We start from the raw sequence: 20,750 nt of genomic DNA, 5'->3' as shown, positions 1-20,750 counted from the left end.
GGGAGGTAGTTCAGTCAGTGGAGTGCTTGTCATGAAAACTTGAGGATGTGAGTTCAGCCCGTGGCACTCACTTAAAAAACAGGGTGCAGAGGCATGGAATCCCAAAGGCTCTTCACGATAGATTCCTGAAATTGACATCTTGCTTACACACACACACACACACACACACACACACACACACACACACACACACACACGTGTTTGCTAAAGTACTCTGACCAAAAGCCACTTAGGGGAGGAAAGGCTTTGTTTCCTCTTACACATCTGTCAGAAGGGAATTCAGAGCAGGAACTTCAGTAGAGAACACTAGGGAATGCTGCTTGCTGGCTAGCTCTCTGGCTTCCTCACAGGCTGGGCTTAGCTAGTTTTCTTCCACAGTTACTCAGGACCACCTGCCCAAGAAGGCTCCACCTACAGTGGGCTGGGCCTTCCTACATCAATTAAGACAGTATCTCTTAGACTTGTTCACAAAGCAACCTGATAAAGACAATACTCAGTTGAGACTTGTTTTCGTCATGTGATTCTAGGCTGTGTCAAGTTGACAGTCGATAACTAGGACACACCCACATAGAGACAAACACTTATCTGCACACAAAATGGAGTTCCTACAAGAGAAAAAAAAACTATCAGATATAACTTTTGCTTGTTTATTTCCCCTCTTCTTTCATGAGGAAAGTGCAGGAAACATCAAAAAGAGCAAAGTTTAGTTTTTGTTTTTGTTTTTTTTTTTAAGTGTATCTTTAAACATTCCACTCAGGGGATCCCTTCTCTTAGAAGGATAAATGCAGAACAAAAGCCGGAGAAATAATGTGTTTGAGGTTGAAAAAGAAATGCATGAAATAGAGTATGTTAATTCATGACTATAATCCCAGCTCTCTGAAGGCTGAGGCAGGAGGTTGTAAGTTTCAGGTCAACCTGGTGAATGTAGTGAGACTCTGTTAAAGAAAGAAAGAGGAGGGGGAGAGGAAAAAAAGAAAAAGAGCTGTGTGTGTGTATGAAATACCAGCCTGTCTATTAATCCCTCTGGTAATTGTTCAAGTCCTTTATATAAAATGGTATATTTGTGTAGGACCTATACATGTCTTGTCACATATTTAACTCATTTGTAGATTACTTATATCTAATGTAATGTAAAATTTTAAAATACTTTTTATGCTTAGAAGATAATGGCAAGAAGCCTGTCCAAATACAATTTTGTCCAATCTTCGGTTGGTTGATTCTACAGGTATGGAATCCAGGGATCATGATGAGGAAACTGTAATTATTTCTCAATGCAGGAAGCACCAGGATAGTTTGCTGTAGAAGGAAGGGTCCAAAATAGTTAAGGATGAAATCACATCAGTTCTCCACAGTCACTTTCAGAAGACAGCTGTGAGAGGGGTCCTTCCTGACTCCAGCTAGTCCGGCCTTACCCTAATGCCAAAGTCAAAGGTATTACATCCATAAAACAGTGGCAGAACAATAGCCCTCATGAATACAGGTGCCAAATCCTTCACCAAAATATCATCAAATCTGAAAAGAATTAAGCAGTGTAGCAAGAGATTTACCCCAGGCATGCAGATGGAAGAACATGGCCCATCAGGGCAGCAGAGTGGAGAAGACAGTCCTGCCAATACATATACAAAGAGATGCCATCCCTTCAGAATGCTGGTTGTGTGGAACACAGGGGCTGGGCAGAAGGGGCTGGGCAAGGTCTGCCCAGCAGGGGGAACTGAAATCAGTGTTCTAGGCCAGTTAAGCTAAAGAAGTGGTTGCATGTGACCCAAAAAGGGCTAAGGAGAGAGAGAGAGAGAGAGAGAGAGAGAGAGAGAGAGAGAGAGAGAGAGAGAGAGAAAGAGAGAGAGAGAGAGAGGAGAGAGGAGAGAGAGAAATCAAATCTAGGGCTTCCTACATGCTAGGCAAGCAATGTACCAACAGAGCTACAGCCCCAGGCCGTTTCTCCTCCGTGTAGCCCACATCTTCCACCCAAGATGCTCAGCAGTTTTTCCTACTACCAGCCCACTAAGCTAAAGCCTACAGACCAAGGCTGCCTTGGCTTGCACCTAGTTTCTTCAAAGATAAACCTGTATTCACCAAGTCTGGCATCTGAGGGATCATATGGATACTTGAGTACCCCTTCCAATGCTATTCTCAGAGTATCAAAAAGCAATCCAGGAAGTAGACTGCACAGCCTAATAGGGACGCTGGGCAGCCCACTCTCCAGATCGGCCTGCTGTTGTCACCGTGTGATTCCAGGCTGAAAACCTGCCCAGATGGGGCTCTGCCATTCATCCTGGCTGGACCCTCCCTCACAACATCCTGAGGACCCCTGGCAAGGAGAGAGTTGGAGTCATGGGGAGGGAGCGGGTGACTTCCCGCCTCCACCTAGCAGAGCTTCCTAGGAGGGTGAATCACTGAGAAGCAATAAGCAATAAGCCCTTGAGAGACCTTCCCGCTTCCTCCCTGGCGTCAGAAGCCTCATTGCCAGGCTAGAGGTGGCCTTGTAAGGGGACAGAAGGTTAAAAAAGACAACGCGTGAGCCTCACAGAGGCGTCCAAATCCATAGGGTAGGTCTGGGGAAGGTCTCTACTGGTATCTTTAACCAAGACCCAAACTCTCCCTTCTCACTGTCTCTACCAACCCACTGTTTCCACCTGCCAGGGTGAAAGGGAAACCTGCAGCACACCTTGGTCTGGGCATCCTCCTAATCACGTGGTACATGGGAAGGGCCAAGTTGGGAGATTGAGGCCCCCTACACACACACCCTAATTGGCGCCTGCCAGGCCAGCCCGCCACTCCACTCAACTTGCCCCGCAACACACACACACACACACACACACACACACACACACACACACCCTTCCCAGCACACACACACAACACACACACACACACACACACACACACACCCAGCACACACACACACATACACACACACACACACACACACACACACACACACACACACACACCCTTCCCAGCCTGGGACTGCCCCACCTGAGAGGTTGGGACACCTCTGGGGCGGGGCCGGCCGCTGTCAAGGCCACGTGTAGGGCCTCTGGGGAAGAGGAGGGCTGGCCGTGGGCGGGCTGTTCTTAAGGCGGGACCTGAGGTTTGCTGGCGCCAGCTCTGCAACTCACCTGGGCTCAGCACAGTTTGATCCGGGGAGCCTTAAGTGCAGCAGGGGCCACGAACAGGTAGGTGTCTCTACTCACTGGGGTGGGGGTGGGGAAACCCAGTCTAGCGCTTAAAGAGATCTAAAGCTGAACCCGGGGGCGCAGGGGAGAAGCTGGGTCTTGGACACCTAATTAGAACCTGGACAGACCCAGGCGTCCTGACAGGCAGTAAGCTTTGAGACAGGCAGGACTAGGAGATTGTCCACTCTCCCTCAAGTCCTGCCTGCTGCCCCGGGTGAGGCCTCCTGGATCTTGGGAGGCAAGGGACAATGAGGGGATGGGCTCAAATGATGGGGATACTGGGATTATGCTTTGGGGAGACTGGGATTTCACCCTCTGCTTTCCCTACCTGGGCTTGTGCAAGGGAGAGGATAGGTTACAAAGAGTTAAGCAAAGACTGGCCATAGAGCTTTCCCAGTGTCCCAGGAGTTCCCTGCCTCCAGAGTTCGGGGGAGGGGGAAAAAGAAACAAGAGTTAAAATCTGAAGAGAAGGTAGGAGGCAGCTGTAAATAGGGCAGAGCTAACTGGAATCCTTACACACACACACACACACACACACACACACACACACACACACACACACACACACACACACTGAGCCCAGACACTCACTCCTTCCTTAGAGCAGAAAGGAACCAGCTAGAAACTAGACTGGGTGGACCTGGAGTGTATAGCAACATCCCAGAGGAGCAGACAGAGCCCGTGTGTGTCTAGGGCTAGTAGTGACTTGGGAAGGTTAACTGAGACCCTGCAGAAGGGCTTCCTGTCCTCAGCATCTCTCCGGATGCTCAGTACCAGTTGATTCCAGCATCCTGAAAGGGACAGAGGTAGAAGAGATCTTACACCTGTAGCAGAAGAGCACGGGGTGATCATGTAGGACTGTTAGAGGCAAGAACACCCACCATGGCTGGGTGTGGTGGCGCATGCCTTTAATCCCAGCACTCGGGAGGCAGAGGCAGGCGGATCTCTGTGAGTTCGAGGCCAGCCTGGTCTACAAGAGCTAGTTCCAGGACAGCCTCCAAAAGCCACAGAGAAACCCTGTCTCGAAAAGCAAAACAAACAAACAAAAATACCCACCATGAAATCCCGGACACAGACTTGTAGCCCAGACAAGTCTCTCAGCCTTGCCAGCACTCCCCCCTCAGAACTGTTGGGAAATAGAATGAGTGTCAAGCGTCTGTAATTATCAGGTCACCTCAGATAGATAAAACCATCAGGGTCTGTCCAGAGAGGAAAGTGCCCTACCTACAAGAGCACAAAGGCAACCTCTGGATAAGCATATGGGCAGTCTCGAGCCCTGGTCATGGGGGATAACTCCGCTTCCAGTGCACTCTGCCCGGCTTCCTCTGTAGGCCTGGCAGTGAACCCTGCAAGCTGTGCCTGACTCCCTGGACTCTTGGAGACTATGTGGGAAAAGCTGTGTCTTGGGCTCCTTGTCCTCAGCTGCCCCCAAGGAAGGAGCTCAGGCCAGCTCCTTTCCACTGCCATTTATAGATACGCGCTTCCCCACATGGCTTCCCCACAGCAGCTTGCACCCCCACCCCAGGACCCAGCCAAGAAGTCTGATAATAAAGCCATAGGCGCCTGGAGTGAGGAACAGGGTGGTGGGATGGAGGTGCAGACAGGCCTGGCTTTTTGTCCTTCAGGGAATCATGCCCCATCTCTGTGTCAGTCCCCTCTGCATTTGAACTCCATGTGGCTGAAGGAGTTAGGATTACAAAGGTTCTAGGCCTAGATCTGAATCCCAGATATGAACCTTCTGTTGGTTCCTTTTGGTTGGTTGGTTGGTTGGTTAGTTGGTTGGGGGGTGGGGATTGAGACAGGGTCTCATAGATCTCCAGCTGGCTTCAAACTCTCTGTGTAGCTCCTGATCCTCGGGCCTCTACCTCTCTAGTTCTGGCATTGCACGTGTGTGCACCACACCCAATCCCTAGTGTTTTCTTGCCTTTTGTGAGTCTGGGTATCTTTAGAGGCAACGTGCATTGAGGACAGAGGCTGTCCGTTGCAAGAAGCTAAATTACCAGGTGCAGCTGTGCATGGCATGTTGACCAGTGCCTGGTACCTGATGGGTGCTCTGTAACTGGGAACCCTTCAGAAGGGTGCCATACTCCATAAGCCCCAATTTCTAAGTCATCTCCAGAATTGTTCAATGTTTTCTCGTGCAGCATCTTGTGGCTTCATGCTCTGACACAAGAGGCAGGCAGCAAGGCCGTCAGGACTAAGGTCACTGTGTCCCAGACCCACCCGGTTTTCTCACTAGTCTGTCCCTGGACCTTTTTCCTCCTCCCCCACACCAATCCATGAGAAACAAGTATGTAGCATCAAAGTTAGACAACGGGGAAGAACTTTTCACAATAAAGGAGATAGAAAGTTAGGGCATTTCTTTTTCTGGATGAGCCCCTCCCGGGGGGGGGGTGACTGTCATTTGATCACTATCCAGTTAAAATAAAGAACTATACTTTTGACCTCCCTTCTCTGGCCACTGGGCCTTTGCACACGCCATACGCTGCTTTAAACGCTATGTAGCCTCCTCATTCTCACGCACCATGCTGCTTTTACATGTCCCATGCAAGTCCTCCCTGGCTTTCCCAGCAGTGCCGCAGAATCACCTCCAAGTCCCACAGCTGCTGGCCTGCCTGCTTATGCATTTTACCAACTAGCCTGCCTGCGTACAGGAGGTCAGATAGCAGGAAGCCTGAGGTCTAATTCTGCTCTGACCATTGGTTGCCTATGTGACCCCTGAGCCAGGCCCCTGTATCTCTGATCTTTGCATTGTAAAATGGGTTAATAGTGGTACCTACCTCATCAAGTTGTTACAACTCAAAGTACTTGATGTATAACTCTCAGAGCCTCTGAGCCTAGTAGTTCCTCATAAACAGCTAACATTCATTTAGAAAGAGGCACACGACATAGTAAGTGATTGGCAATCATCCCTTTAAGTCACTTAACCATCACTTGCACAGGCTTAGATATAACAGGCATTGTCCTAAGCATATGATTAAGGTTAGCTCATTTTTCAAATGAGGAAACTAAGACAGGGGAAAAATTAACTCCTTTGTCCAGACTTACACAGCTAGTGAGTGTCAGAGCCAGGAAGCCAATGGGGCCTTGAGCTGTTACGTCCTTCACCAAGGACCCAGGCAGGGGCTTCACCTACAGAGATCACTCAGATCTCAACCTCCTCTTTCAGGTCCTTGGAGCTCTGGTGAACAGGATATAGCCCTGGGGTAGAAGTGAGGCTGATCAGAAGCCAGAGGTAAACCACTGGACTCACTGCTCCATCATGTCCAGCTCCCTGCTGGCTGGAGGTCATGTGGTCAGCTTGACTACCCATGAGGAATCCAGGATGGCCCTGCACCCAAGCCCCAGCCCTGGCCTCCCAGCACTGTGTCCTTACTATACCACAGAAAGCTGGGGAACCCAGCCTTTGATGGCCCCCACACCCTGCAAAGGCACCTCCAACAGGTTCCAGCAGGCCCAGCAAGCAGAGGCCACAGCTCACTGCCTCCTGCAGCACCCTGGGGAGCAGGCCTCAGGGACCTCACAAGACATGGACTCCTGCATTGACTTCTCGCTAGAGACCCTCAACCAGATGATCCTGGAACTGGACCCCACCTTCCAGTTGCTTCCCTCTATGACTGCTGGTCCCCAGGCTGAGCATGCCAGCAGTATCATCTCAAGGAGCAGGAAGGAGGAACCTGAAGCCTTAGGTAAGGATTTGGGGGACAGCCAAGAGGGGAGCTGGGAGACAGATAAGGGCTCTTCTGTGGGATCTGAGGCACAGTGGTCCTTGTCCTATGGGGAATACTATGCAGCCCTAAAGAAACTTCTGACCTTTCTGATTTCTCCGCTGCACAAAAGGTATAAATACAGATTTCCCTCACTACCCAACTCTGTCTGGTCCCTGAGTTTGGTAATGGGTAGACTTCAGTTTAATGTGGTTTTGATGAGAACTTAGATGTGCTAGTCCGTGTAAGTGGTTTCCACAGTGATGTGCACGTTGTAAGGGCTTCCTAAATGCAGAGTCCCTGAGCCTTCCTTAAGCTCTCGATGTTTCTCTTTATTGCCTAAGTTTGATCCCCTGAAATGATTGTAGGATTTCTAGGTTGCACCTAATCCCTGTTTAGGGGAAGATCTCTTGAGAAAGGCCCAAGCTGGAAATAGTGGGAAGAGAGAGATGCAGAACATGAGAAGTGGAATGCTGGCTCCCTGTTTGGGAGGCAGAAGCTCTGATTTGAAGCATCTGCCCATTTCCATGCTGTAAATTCTCCCAATTCTGACTCCTGACAGGACGTCACCGAGGGTACAACCGAAGTGAAGTAGTTCACTGCTTTTGTAGAACAGCACTATATATCAGAGGCACAGTGGCACACACCTAGAAGCTCAGCACTGGGGAGGATCTTGAGTTCTAAGCTAGCCTGAACTACAGAGCAAGGCCCTGTATCCAAAATGGGAAGGAAAAAAAATAGTTTTTAACATGAGAGGAAAGCTGGGAATGCAACTCAGTAATAACACAAGCTGCACTCAACATAAAAGAAAAAAAAAAAAAAGACCTCACTGTGTCAATACAATAGCCATAAATCTCACAGCATACATAATAGTAAAATAATGGGGCTGTGGGGGTTTTGCATGTCTGATCTTCCATGTGTGTTTGCTTTTTGTTGTTGTTTTTGTTTTCTAAGTTTTTGGAGACAAGAGTCTCTGAGTGGCCCCAACTAGTCCCTATCACTCCACCCACTCCCTGAACACTGCGACTGGTCAGCTTTTGTTTTGAATGTAAGTTATTTCACTATCAGTTTGCAGAATGTGGTTGTTAATAATGGCCGAGTTCGGCATCCAGCAAGACAACATCTGAAATCTGCAGTCTTTGACTCCGTAACAAGCTGGTACAAGCCGACACCAGCACACACAGCCAGGGGAATCTGGAAAGCCCTGGGTGCCGATTTGGTTCCCCACACTTGAAAAATCTCAAGTGTATTCTGAGGATGAGGGAGCAGCAGACCCGTCCATCGGGCACATAGAAAGGTCAGGTCCCCAGGGGTCATAGCAGGAATGAAGAGGTGCACACAGAATCCCGGATAACATCCACCTACTGAGCATTTACTGCATGCCAGGCCCTGTGCTGAGTATCTTCTACAGGCTCTCATGTAGCCCAGGCTGGCCTCAATCATGCCAAGTAGCCCAGGATAACCTTAAATTCCTCATCCTCCTGCCTCCTCCTCCCAAGTGCTATAGGATTACACGTGTGAACTGCCATGCCTGACTTGCATGGGATCATCCTGTTCTACCTCACTGAAATGAGAACTTGATTCCACTGTACAGATGAAAAACTAAGTGAACAGGGGCTTGAATATGGAACCTTATATAGATATCGACATCACCTCTATATCTTTGGTTTCTCAACTGAACAAAAAAAAGAGTTCTTACCTCCAAGAGTATTGTGGAGATTAAGAGAAAGGATTTGTTGCCTGTCTGTCACAAGTCTTGGTGCTCAGAGCCATGGTAGAGTGGGTGAATGCTTGTAAGGCCAGCCCCAGGGCAGTTTCAACTCTGAGATAGAAGCCAGCATAGCACCCAAGCCCTCGGGCACCCACCAGGGGATCCTGGCCTCCCACCGCTTCCCCTCTTCCTGCCAAGCCTATTAAAGGAGCAGTCTGCTCCCAGCAGTCTGCTCCCGACGCAGCCTTCTGCTGCTCAAGGCCAGTCATGGGCACATCACTGTAGGGAAGCGCTTTAGACCTAATTACTGTTGGCAGGAGCCAGCCCAGGGTTTTAATGTTCATGCCCCACGGCAGGGATTCCACCCGGCCAAGGCCAGTTGGGGCAAGATCAGTATTAGGAGTCCACATGCACAGGGTGGGGTGTGGGGTAGAAAACAGTCAGTCCCTTCTTCCACTGAAGGGCTAGTGAAAAGCAGATAGCTGACAGAGCAGTAGTCCCTATCCTCAGATTTTCTGGGTACAGCCTGCCACTAGAAGCCTGGGTCCATCAAACTCTGGGGAACAAGGAGTACAGAAAGGCTGGCAGTGGCCAGAAGGTCCTGACCGACCTCTGCCATGCCGCCACCGCCTCCTCTTTTTTTTTTTTTTTTAATGAAGTCTTGCTCTGTAGTCCAGGCAAACCAGCAACCAGGGAGCCTCCTACCTCAGTCTCTAGAGTCCTTTTGGTAGGATATAAACAATCTTCTCCTCCAGCCACTGCTCACTTGTTTCTCACACCTCAGAACTTCTTCCTCATAAGACAGCGGGACTAAGTCAACATCCTCTCAGGGGACTTTTCCCACACCAAGAGTGGCAGATGCTGCCCTACTATGCCTGTCTCAGCCTCGCCAAAACCTTCTGTGGACCACTGTTGCTGGTGAGAAGACACCCACGGGCCAGGACACTGTGGATTATTCTGGGCGAGATCCCTTACATCTTCACATCCTCAGTGTAGAGTCTACACCCAATCTTCCCCCACACACCCTGGTGCCATCCCATCCATCCTCCTCTGAGGGACTCTGTCCTCAGGAAGCAGCAGAGGCTCACTGTGCCTCTTCCCTTGGCCATCCTCTTGTGACTCCCTAGACACAGCTGCGTGGATTTTTGGTGGAGGTTAGCCCCTGTGGTGCTTAGTCCATGAAGGAAATCGTACTGATCTCATTTTATAGATATGTTAACTGAGGTTGAAGCAGGAAGCCACGGTCTTCAGGCACCCCCTACCAAGTGGCAGGCTAGGCTATTCCTCATGCTTAAACCCTTGTTCCTGTCTCTCTCCCTGAACTGCAGTTTGCGTAGAGGAAGCCTACAGGCTGCTCCACTGAAACTCAGGCCCCCACCCCCAGCACCCCCTGCCCTGCCTCCTGTTCACCTTTCTTTATACTTGTCCTTCAGAGTCGACATCCCAGAGGGATCCTGGCTCCCAGACCTAAGCACCATTTCCCTTATCCTCTCTACGACCTCCCACCCCATCCTTGGATCAGGTCCCCACATTTCATTTTCCAGCAGTTTCTGCCAGGCAAGGCTGTTTGCCAGTCCCAAGGGCAGGCTGTTTAATAACTGTCTCTCCTCCCCCCACCCACATGCCCTCCCTTCACCGGCCAGGCCTGCGGCTGGCGCCTGCATCCACCCTACACTGCCGGGACTTGCCCCACAGGCCTGTAAACAGCCGCTGCACCCCAGGGATGGGGTGGGAGCCTCCACCTCCCCAGCCATATCCACCTCAGCACAAGGAGTGGGGGGGGGGCGTGGTGACTCACAGCAAGGCCCCTCCCACCCAGCTCAGCTCCCAGGCAAAGTCTTAGATATTTTTATGACCCATGTAGTTGGGGGCTAGGCGCCTTACCAAGTCAAGAGACCCACACCAGAGCAGACAAACACCAGGAAGGCCTTGGAATGGGATCTCAAAGAGTTCCTCTTCCCCGTAGAAGAGGCCACTCACACAGCTCAGGGGCAGAAATTGGAGCCCCCGACTCCTTTAGTTGTATGGTGTTGGACAACTCAGCCTAGCCAAGATTAGAGTTCTCATTTGTTACATGAGGATCAACCGCATTTCAATAGAGCTGCCGTAACAGGACAGGTAGCAACTATGTTGCCTGTCTTTGGTAAAAGTTATGCAAGAAACCTCAACTCTACTCCCACTTAATCTCCAATCACCAGTTATCCCCTGTGTAAAAACAATGTCTGGCCTGCCAAAGGCTGGTGTGAGGGTCAGAGGTGGTTATGAGCATAAACAGTATAAAGTCTTTATAAAAATACAAGTTGGGAGCCGGGCTGTGGTGGCGCACGCCTTTATTCCCAGCACTTGGGAGGCAGAGAGAGGCAGGTGGATCTCTGTGAGTTTGAGACCAACCTGGTCTACAGAGCGTGTTCCGGGACAGCTAGGGCTGTTACACAGAGAAACTCTGTCTAAAAAAAAAAAAAAGAAGAAGTTGGGCCTAGGAATGTAGCTCAGTAAAAGGGCTTGCCTAGCATTCATAAAGCCCTGCAGTTAAAACTAGATGTGATGGCTCCCACCTGTGATCCCAGCACTGAGGAAGTAGAGACAGGATTATCCCAATCAGAAGTTCAAGGCTATCCTGGGCTTCAAAAGGAGTTTGGGCCTAGATTGTACCTCAAAAGATTTTGTTTTGTTTTTCAAGGCAGAGTTTCTCTGTGTAACAACCTTGGCTATCCTGGAACTCACTTTGTAGACCAGGGTGGCCTCGAACTCCCAGGGCTCTAACTGAGTTCTACCCTCCTGAGTGATGGGATTAAAAGCATGCACCATCACCACCTAAGGATGTTTGTTTGTTTGTTTTGCTTTTTTAAAGTGAAGGAAGGACACTTGCCAGCCTATCTCTCTCAGAGCCTACAGTGTAGTTTCCCAAATCACCTCTGTTACTCCATTCTCTTAAACCAAGATACCCATTTCAGTTGGTGAGGGGCTCCCTTTGAAACACCATGAGTAGCCGGTAGAGAATGTTCCCTCCTTGTGCCACAAACCAGGCTCCACTCATCCTGTGCTTGCTCCTCAGCACCACCCTAGAGGGCTGGGTCTAGATCACAGCTTTGCAGATAAGGAAACTGAGGCCAGGAGAGGTCTGGAAAGTTACTCAGTGCCTCCTGGCTAGAAAGTGATGACGTCAAGACTCACACCCATTCATGTGACTGCAAAGCCAGGCTGTTTCTACATCCCCTGAAGCAGCAAGCCTGAGTCAGCCCACCAGCCCTGTGTGTCTGATGTAATGCCCTCTTCCACCCAGGACCCCCAAGCTCAGGCACCACAGGCTCAGAGAAAGGAACCATGAATACTCAGGGCAGGCTGGGCTCCACAGTTTTGAACAGGGGGAGAATGAGGTGTTTTTAGTAAACTGGGTGTCATCCAGGGCCCTACCCTAATTTCTATCCCGGGAAACCATGGAAAAGATTCATGACCCTCTAGAAGGGGGGCAGCTGTGCACCCCCAATTTCTACCACCTTTGCCAGCCAAACAGCACTCCACCCATCAATCCTCTCTGGCTCCTGGCTTTTACCAATGCTTTCTTTCTCTCCCTCTCCCCCAAAGATATAAAGTACATCGAAGTGACCTCCACCAGATCAAGGTGCCTCAACGGTCCCCAACGCTGCTCTAGCCCATGTGTCACTCCACCATTTGGCTCCCCACGCAATGGCAGCCTCTTATTCTCCAGAGACATGCCCCGAGAGACTCGAAGCAGCAGCGAGAGCCTCATCTTCTCTGGGAACCAGGGCAGGGGTCCCTCTCCCCACACGCCATCTTCCCTTAGCAACTCCAGCTCTTGCCGGGAAAGCAGGGCATCAGGCTCCCCATTGGCAACTCCTCCCAGTTGGGAGAAAGGGCTGAAGGCCCCACAGAGGGGCAGCAGGGTCTCTATGCTGTCAGCCAGCCCCACATCAGATGTCAGCTATGTGTTTGGAAGGTAAGTTCTGTGTTCATGATCATGCATGCATGGCAGCACACATATGGACACAGACACACACACAACTGAAGGGCAACCTGTTAGGTGAGCAAAATGCACGGGCATCAAAAGTAAAAGAATTCCACGCCTTTAATCCCAGCACTCGGGAGGCAAAGACAGGTGGATCTCTGTGAGTTCCAGGATAGACTCCAAAGCTACATAGAGAAACCCTGTCTCGGGGAAGAAAAAAAAAAAAAAAAAAAAAAGAGTAAAAGAATTCACGTTGTCTTGGCTGTGGTGGCACACTCCTTTAATCCCAGAACTTGGGGGAGGCAGAGGCAAGAGGATCTCTGTGAGTTCAAGGCCAGCCTGGTCTACAGAGCTAATTCTAGCCACGGCTACACAGAGAAACCCTGTGTAGGAAAAAAAAGAAAAGAAAAAAGAAAAAAAAGAATACGTGTCTTTTCTACCATCACAGCCATTTCTATCTCAAGTCCTCGAAAAGCATTTGGAACATCTTTATTTGGAACATCTTTCAGTGTCGTAAACTCATGGCTTCCTTTTGAGAACAGAGAGCTGTGTTAATGGGACTCACCTGTTTTCCAGCCCTCACATGACCCATCTGGAGGAAGGGTTGTTAAAATTCAGGGATGGGAGCTGGAGAGGTAGCTCAATGGTTAAGAGCACTGCCTGCTCTGGCACAGGACCTGGGTTCAGTTCCCAGCACCTACACAGCAACTCACCACCATCTGTTACCCTGGTCCTGTGAGATCCCGTGCCCTCCTCTCCCCCCACAGGTGCTATACACACAGTGCACAGAAATAATTTCAAAAATTAATAAGTTAATTTCAGGGGTGTACACAGACTTGGGGCCTGAAACAAAATACCTACGAATGAAAGCCCTACCCCCACCCCCACCAGGTGCCATTGGCAAAACCTAGTAGGAGGGCAACCTCCAGGCTTTATTTACAGTGGCTCCAGGTCACTGATCTTAGGTCTCACAGTAGAATTGCATAACAGCCCATCCTGCTTCAGGATGATTAAACCACAAGACCTCAGTCCCACACTAGAACTCCCAAGGCATTGGCCACAGCAGTCCCTGGCCAAGGATCCTGCCACCATGCTTGCTGGCCTAGTGGTGTTAACCTCCTCCAACTAGAACATTCCCCCTGCACCAATCACAGATGCATCCAGCCTAAGGAAAGCAGCCTCTCTGCAGGGAGGGCTTTTGAGAATGACAGGTAGTGGAGATCCTGATGTCTGTTCCTCTGTTCAGTCAGACCAGCCTGGCTGGGAAAGCAGAGAAAATCCAGGCTGGTCCAATTGCTGGAGGTGAATCTCACTGGCTAGTTAAAAATGACATAAGTTCCTAGTCCTAGGGAGGTTCTGAACGCCACTGCACCATAGGAATTCAGATGGAGGTACTCTTTGCTGTGGGTTTGAGCTAAGGTCCTTGTGTCTCTTTGACACAAGGACCCCAGATGGTTTGATTCCAGAACATAGCTCTGGCCCCAAGTCACTGCCCAACTCCCTGACGCCCCCCCTGTCTGCTTCTTTCCGCAGCAGTCAGTCTCTCCTCCACTCAAGCCTCTCCAGCCATCAGTCATCATCCAGATCCTTGGGAAGTCCAGCCAGCTCCTCTTCCAGCCTCCACAGCCTGGACCGAGGGTCCCAGTGTGTGAGACCTACTGATGCCCAGGCTCCCAGCAACCCCATGCCAAACATGGGCCATCCCCAAGCAGCCCCCTGTCCTCCAGTAGCCAAGGAGCAGGCCAGTAGCTGCCCCCCATCTGTCACCAACTCCATGGTCGACATACCCATTGTGCTAATCAATGGGTGCCCCGAACCACGGTCTCCCCCAGCCCAGCGGACACCAGGACACGAGGGCTCTGTCCAGCCTGGGGCTGCATCTCCCAGCCATCCCTGTCAGTCCATCAACAGCCACAGCCAGACTCTACCAGCCGGTCCTCTCACTGCATCTCCAGAGGGTACGTTGCAATCCAACACCTTCAGCATCAGAGGGATTAGTTAAGGGGACTGATTAGTCAAAGACCAAAGGGACTTGGCAACAGTCAGGTAACACTGTTTTATTTATTTATTTATTTATTTTTATTTTTGGTTTTTCAAGACAGGGTTTCTCTGTGTAGCTTTAGAGTCTGTCCTAGAACTTGCTCTGTAGACCAGGCTAGCCTTGAACTCACAGATTATCCACGTGCCTCTGCCTCCCAAGTGCTGGGATTAAAGGCATGGACCACCACTGTCCGGATGACTACCACAATGTTGGTACCCCAAGCATTGTGCCAGAGTGTGAGGACACACAGGGACACAAAGATGGACACAGTCTTGAAAGAGTGGCCCAAAGCAAGACTTACTATGGAGTAGGGTCCTCACAGAGGCATAGACATTTCATAGGTGACCAGATGGAGTGGCTTAGGCAGCTTGGAGCACGGAGGATATGCTCCAAGTATCTAAGCTAGTCAGCAACCAGAGGATGGGAGCAAAGGCATTCCTTACAGAGGTAACTGGGACCTCATAGTTAGGACAATGTGCCCACAAAACACAGTAAGGAAACTTCTGGGACGTTAGGTACAGATCATCGAGAATAGTGACAGACTGTGTGAGGCCTTGAATGTCAGACTAAAACATGGATTTTACTCTTTAGACAATAAGAAACTAAAGCAGAGAAGATATGTCGGGTCAGTAGTATAGACGTAATGGTTCACCCTGGAAGCTGCCTAGCAGAAGGGTTATGGGGCTAGAACCAGGGCTGGGTAATTGGGGTGAGGTAGGAAACAGAACCAGGCGACCCTCAGGCGATCTGAACAAGAGGCTTGGTGACTAACTGCCTAACCCAAAGAGAGGCAGAGGGCGCATCAGTCTTTGCTCTGACGTTCATGGATGAGAAGAACGTAGAGGGGCAGACAGGGAATGGAGACAATGCATTCCTACACAGATGGCTGAAAACCACAAAATGGCAAACACCCTCCTTCCCGGAGCCTGTGACTATAGACAGCCAAAGACCTCGAAGCAGTAAACACAAGCTGAGCTGGGTGGGAGCACCCTCGGGGCTCACACCTCCTGTGAGCAGAGACCCGGGGAAGCAGACCCATACTCTCCTCCCTCAGCCATCTGCTGGCAGAGCCTGGATCCTCCTCAGGGGTTCCCAGGATGATTCCTATGTCTATAAGTTATTTGCTATAGTCCAAGACTCACTTCCCTGAAAGCAACCCAAACAGGAAAAAGTGGCACCTCAGCTATGTCTTTAAAACAACAACAACAAACTTTATTACTGGGTGGGGGCCCATGTGCCACAGATCACATGTGAAGGTCAAAGAACAACACTTTGGTCATCTCTTTTTTACATGGGTTCAGGGGATCAAACTCGGGCTTGCATGCCAAGAGCCATCCTGCCAACACTGTTTCCAGCTTTTGCGATAGGGTCTGATTCTGTAGCCAAACTGGCTTCGTCCTCAATGCAATCCTCCTGCCTCAGCTTCCTAACTGCTGGGATTACAGCCATGAACCACCACTCCTGGTTTTATGTTGTGTTAGGGATAAAACCCAGGGCCTTATGCATGCTAGGCAAGCACTCTGAGCTACAGTATATTTGGAAAGACCCTGGACATGGGCTCGGAAAAGATGAGTGGAATAGGATCCCTGTGGAGAGGAGTAGAACAGGTCTCTCGGGCATTCTCTCTGGTTGTCTGTCAATCACCCTCTATCCAACTTACAGAGTGCCCCTTCTCTGCCTGTCTCCAGGTCCTGTCAAGGACATGCAGCCCACCATGAAGTTTGTGATGGACACATCGAAATACTGGTTTAAGCCAAGCATCACTCGAGAGCAAGGTAAAACCAGCACTGTATCTTAGGGGACAAGCGACTGAGTAATCATGTCTGGCCTGTATTATGCAGCAGGCAAATGGGGCCCTGGGTCATAGTGATAATGAAGGTGGCAAATAGCAGCCTGTGGAAGGGTGGGTGACCTGCTGGCCTCATTAGGAAATAGGAAGTAAGCAAACCCTGCAGTAAGTAGACAGGAGGAAAGGACTTCCTGGGGACAGAAGGTTGTGTGACCTCTCTGTGAGGACCCTATGGGGATGGGAATAGTGTCAGTGTGGCATGGATTGGCCTCTAACCAAAGACTGTTCCAGCAATCGATCTGCTGAGGAAGGAGAAGCCTGGCGCTTTCGTCATCAGGGACAGCTCCTCCTACAGAGGCTCCTTCGGCCTTGCCCTGAAGGTACAGGAGATGCCAGCCTCTGCCCCAAACAGACCAGGTATGTCCCTCCAGAGCCCTTACCATGGTGGACTCTGTCCCAGCTTGACAGAGAATCCCAGAAGGAGAGTCCACCTCCTGGATCCCCCGGTCACCCTCTAGCACCTAGGCCCCATGAGGAACACCCTGAAAGCCTGAGATGCCCTGCCTCCCCGGATTCCCTGTACCACCCTTGAAGAAGGGTAGAGGAGGAAGGAGGTCCCAGCCTCTCCTCAGGCTGCTGTCTTCTGGGCACTTCTGTCTGGCCTTCATTTATCTTCAGGAACCTAATGTGACTACTATATGCGTGGGCTTATCACACTCCCAATATCTTATTATTCCTGAAATAACATGTGTTCAATAGCTCATCCTGCTGGGCGGTGGTCTTTAATCCCAGCACCCGGAAGACAGACAGGCAGATCTCTGTGAGTTCGAGGCCTGCCTGATCTACAGAGCTAGTTCTAGAATAGCCAGGGCTACACAGAAATTCTATCTTGAAAAAACAAAATAGCTCATCCTGTGAGAGAGAGCTTATAACATGTGTAATTGCTAATCACATATTTGTGATGGCGTGTTTGCTCTCCTATGATCTCTGGTGCTTATCTGGTAACTCAACACAAACATCTCTGAGGGGTCTACCATGTACCAGACCGTGCGTAAGGAACCAGGCATGTAGAGGACTCACTCACATGTGGAAACCACCTCATTGGAGAGATAGATGAGAACATGTACTACAAGCTCCCAGGGTAATCATCCCTCACTTAAGCCCAAGTGTGAGTGAGTCTCAGCAAGTGAACGACCCCCGAGAATTAAGACATGGAATGAGGATGGACCACCCAAACTTGTGTTCTTAGCAAGAGGTTGGGGGGTTGGCTCAGTGGTAGAGGGATTGCCTAATATGGGTTACAGCCACAGCATGGGGTGGGGAGTGTGGGGGTCAATCAGTGACCTCTGGGGCAGGTGTTGGTTTTCAAGGAAGCCTTCCTTTCAAGAGGCAATGAGCCCAAATGGAGGAGGAAGCTGTGGTCACAGGTGTCAGAGGGCACTGTGCTGCCTGTCAGAGCCAGCCCTGCTCCTGGAGGGGTGAGCTGATGAGATATAATAGCACCTGGGAGGGGCTGGGGAATTTCTAAACACACACTCCTCTGAGTGAATGTGCTGCCACTGGAGCCCATGAACACAGGGCTGCAGAGGCTAGCATGTGAGCCTCGGAACGGACCTGAAAGAAGTGGGTAGGGTCACGCTGGCCAGGTTTTGGCTAACACGGGGCTCTTAAACAAGACTCCTTCTTCCTTCTTTGTCTAGGTGAGGACAGCACTGACCTTATACGTCACTTCTTGGTCGAGTCTTCAGCCAAAGGGGTGCATCTGAAAGGAGCCGATGAGGAGCCCTACTTTGGTAAGCCTCCTTCCCCAGCCTCCAGGCCTCCAGGCCTCCAGGCCTCTGGGGCATGGTCTCCTAAACCTCAAAGGGGTTTTGGGTCCTACTCACTCAGGGCTTCCTGCTCCTTTTCAGGGAGCCTCTCTGCCTTCGTGTGCCAGCACTCCATCATGGCCCTGGCCCTGCCCTGCAAACTTACCATCCCACAGAAAGGTAGGTGGCTGGCTCAGGCCTGTTGGCTCTCACTACAAGTGGCCACTTCAACCTTGCTATGAGTTATTTTAGGGTCAGTCTGACAAGCGTCTGCTCTAGACTGGGTCCATGTCTCTCCATTTCCCACCTGTAAGAATGTAAGGATGTCCACTCCTCTGAGCCCCAGTGTGCCCCCCCACACACACACACCAATAAGAACAGGCATCTTTAGACATACCCGAAGTGTCAGCACCCAGATTCAATGAGATTGTTCAGGCAGGGCTTGCACCACAGTGCCTGGCCCAGAATAAGACTTGAGAGCAGCAGTTCTCAGCCTGTGGGTCACAACCCCTCGGTGGTGTCAAATGAACCTTTCACAGGGGTCGCATATCAGATATTTACATTCATAACAGGAGCAAAATTACAGTTATGAAGTAGCAATGAAAATAATTTTATGGTTGGGGGTCACCACACCATGAGGAACTTCATTAAAGGGTCACAGCATTAGGAAGGTTGAGAACCACTGGCTTAGAGATTCAACAGCCTTCTTTGAAAAGATTAAAGAGCCTAAATCCAGCAGTTTGGATGAACAAGCCTGATATTATTCCTCTTACACATACCACTACCGCCACCCTCATAACTCTGGCCTACAGCCCCATTACATAGGTAAGTAATGAAGGCATGGCCTTTACCTATAATCCCAGCACTTGGGAGGCTGAGGCAAAGTGACCAGGAGCTTGAGGCTACACAGTGAGTTCCAGTCCAGTCAGCACTATGTAATTAGACTGATAAAAAGAAAGCAGAAAGGAAAAGAAGGAAGGGGGCAATAAATGAGGTTCCAGGCTTAAGTAGCTGGTCCACGGGCCCACAGAGTCAACCCCAAGCTCAGGCCCGTAGCCTCACCCACATCCTGCAGCCCCAGAGCTCCCAGACCAAGGGGTCCTCTCAGTCGTGCAGAAGTGAAGGTGGAGAGGGGGCAGGAAGAGCCCTAAACAAGTGATGGATAGAGAGACACAGCATCCCTACTCTGCAGAGGAGAGCTTAGGCTGGGGGGGGGGCGGGGTCCAAAAGAAGAGGTCTGAGGCTTGTGAGGACAAGGTCTGAGCAGCCTGCCCAGACCTGGGAGGGTAGAGGTAGGAAGGGATCAAAAGGCTTGCAAGCTAGGCAAAGTGCTCCTCATTTCCCTAATAGAGGCAATCACACCTGGCTTCCCAGCCTGTCACTTCCTGGAGGTGGAGGTGGCTGTGGGAGGTGTTCAAAGGGATTCTTGAGGGCTGCTCCCTGAGAGGGGTCCACTCACTCCACCCTCTCCCCTGTGGCATTTTCCTTTGCCTCTGTTCAGACCTGGGAGGTGCAGAACCAGCATCGGATTCCCCAACACATGGCCAGACCTCTTGCCTGAAGGTGTCAGCTGGTGAGTGGTATCAGGGAGGCACCAGACCACCTCCCAGCCCTATGAACACACACACACACACACACATTCTCTCTCTCTCTCTCTCTCTCTCTCTCTCTCTCTCTCTCTCTCTCTCTCACACACACACACTCTCTCTCTCTCACACACACACACTCTCTCTCTCTCTCTCACACACACACACACACACACTCTCTCTCTCTCTCACACACACACACTCTCTCTCTCTCTCTCTCTCACACACACACACACACTCTCTCTCACACACACACACTCTCTCTCTCTCTCTCTCTCTCTCACACACACACACACACTCTCTCTCTCTCACACACACACACACACACACTCTCTCACACACACACACTCTCTCTCTCTCTCTCTCTCTCTCTCTCTCTCTCTCTCTCTCTCTCACACACACACACACACACGCAGACTCACACAAGCCCACACATGCTTCCCATTACCCCTTTGTTTCTGCAACCTTAACAGCCCACTGCACACCCCCTCCTCCACCTCATAAACCAGGAGATGAGAGGCTGACGCTGTGGGCCAGTGGGGAGGAAGAGAACTGGGCATGGGGAGGAAGGGGGGAGGTTCTGGTAAGCCCACCCCTTGCACATAGTGTAATAGGGTCTCTCTGTGTTTGGGATTCTTGCCCTGGGGGTGGTCTCCAGGTCTGGATCCTCTGTGGGGGATGAGGTCTGATCCGAAGGGTTTCAGCTCAATGCTCCCCACCTCTAGCGGCCAAGCATCCAGTAGTACTCAGTGACAGCTCCTATTTTGTGCCTCCCTCCCCCAAATCAAGCAGCTCCCCTCCTCCTGTTCTATTCTCACCAAGAGGGTGGGGAGCCATAGTAGAGGAAAAGAAGTTTTGGTGGCCTTGGACTCCTAGTCTTTTGGTGGCTCTAAGAAGATCCCACTGGATTTCTGAATAAGAAAGGCAATTCCCTCTGTCCAATTCCAATTCCAGTGATCCACACA

The 20,750-nt window shown here is 50.6% G+C and overlaps 1 protein-coding gene across 1 annotated transcript in view; it reads left to right on the top strand.

Moving 5' to 3' along the window:
- The first annotated feature begins 6,438 nt into the window (after positions 1–6,438).
- Tns4 (tensin 4) overlaps positions 6,439–20,750 on the top strand; it is an 18,248-nt gene continuing 3,936 nt past the window's right edge. Inside the window, exons 1-8 of the mRNA XM_035448331.1 lie at positions 6,439–6,865; positions 12,180–12,552; positions 14,095–14,519; positions 16,291–16,377; positions 16,683–16,808; positions 18,092–18,184; positions 18,302–18,379; positions 19,701–19,772. Coding sequence (XP_035304222.1) covers positions 6,439–6,865; positions 12,180–12,552; positions 14,095–14,519; positions 16,291–16,377; positions 16,683–16,808; positions 18,092–18,184; positions 18,302–18,379; positions 19,701–19,772 — 1,681 coding nt within the window. The remainder of the gene's footprint in view (positions 6,866–12,179; positions 12,553–14,094; positions 14,520–16,290; positions 16,378–16,682; positions 16,809–18,091; positions 18,185–18,301; positions 18,380–19,700; positions 19,773–20,750) is intronic.

This window comes from Cricetulus griseus, chromosome 7 (assembly GCF_003668045.3).
Source record: "Cricetulus griseus strain 17A/GY chromosome 7, alternate assembly CriGri-PICRH-1.0, whole genome shotgun sequence".
In the NCBI taxonomy this organism is placed as follows: Eukaryota; Metazoa; Chordata; class Mammalia; order Rodentia; family Cricetidae; genus Cricetulus; species Cricetulus griseus.
This window is presented reverse-complemented; position numbering and strand designations above follow the sequence as displayed.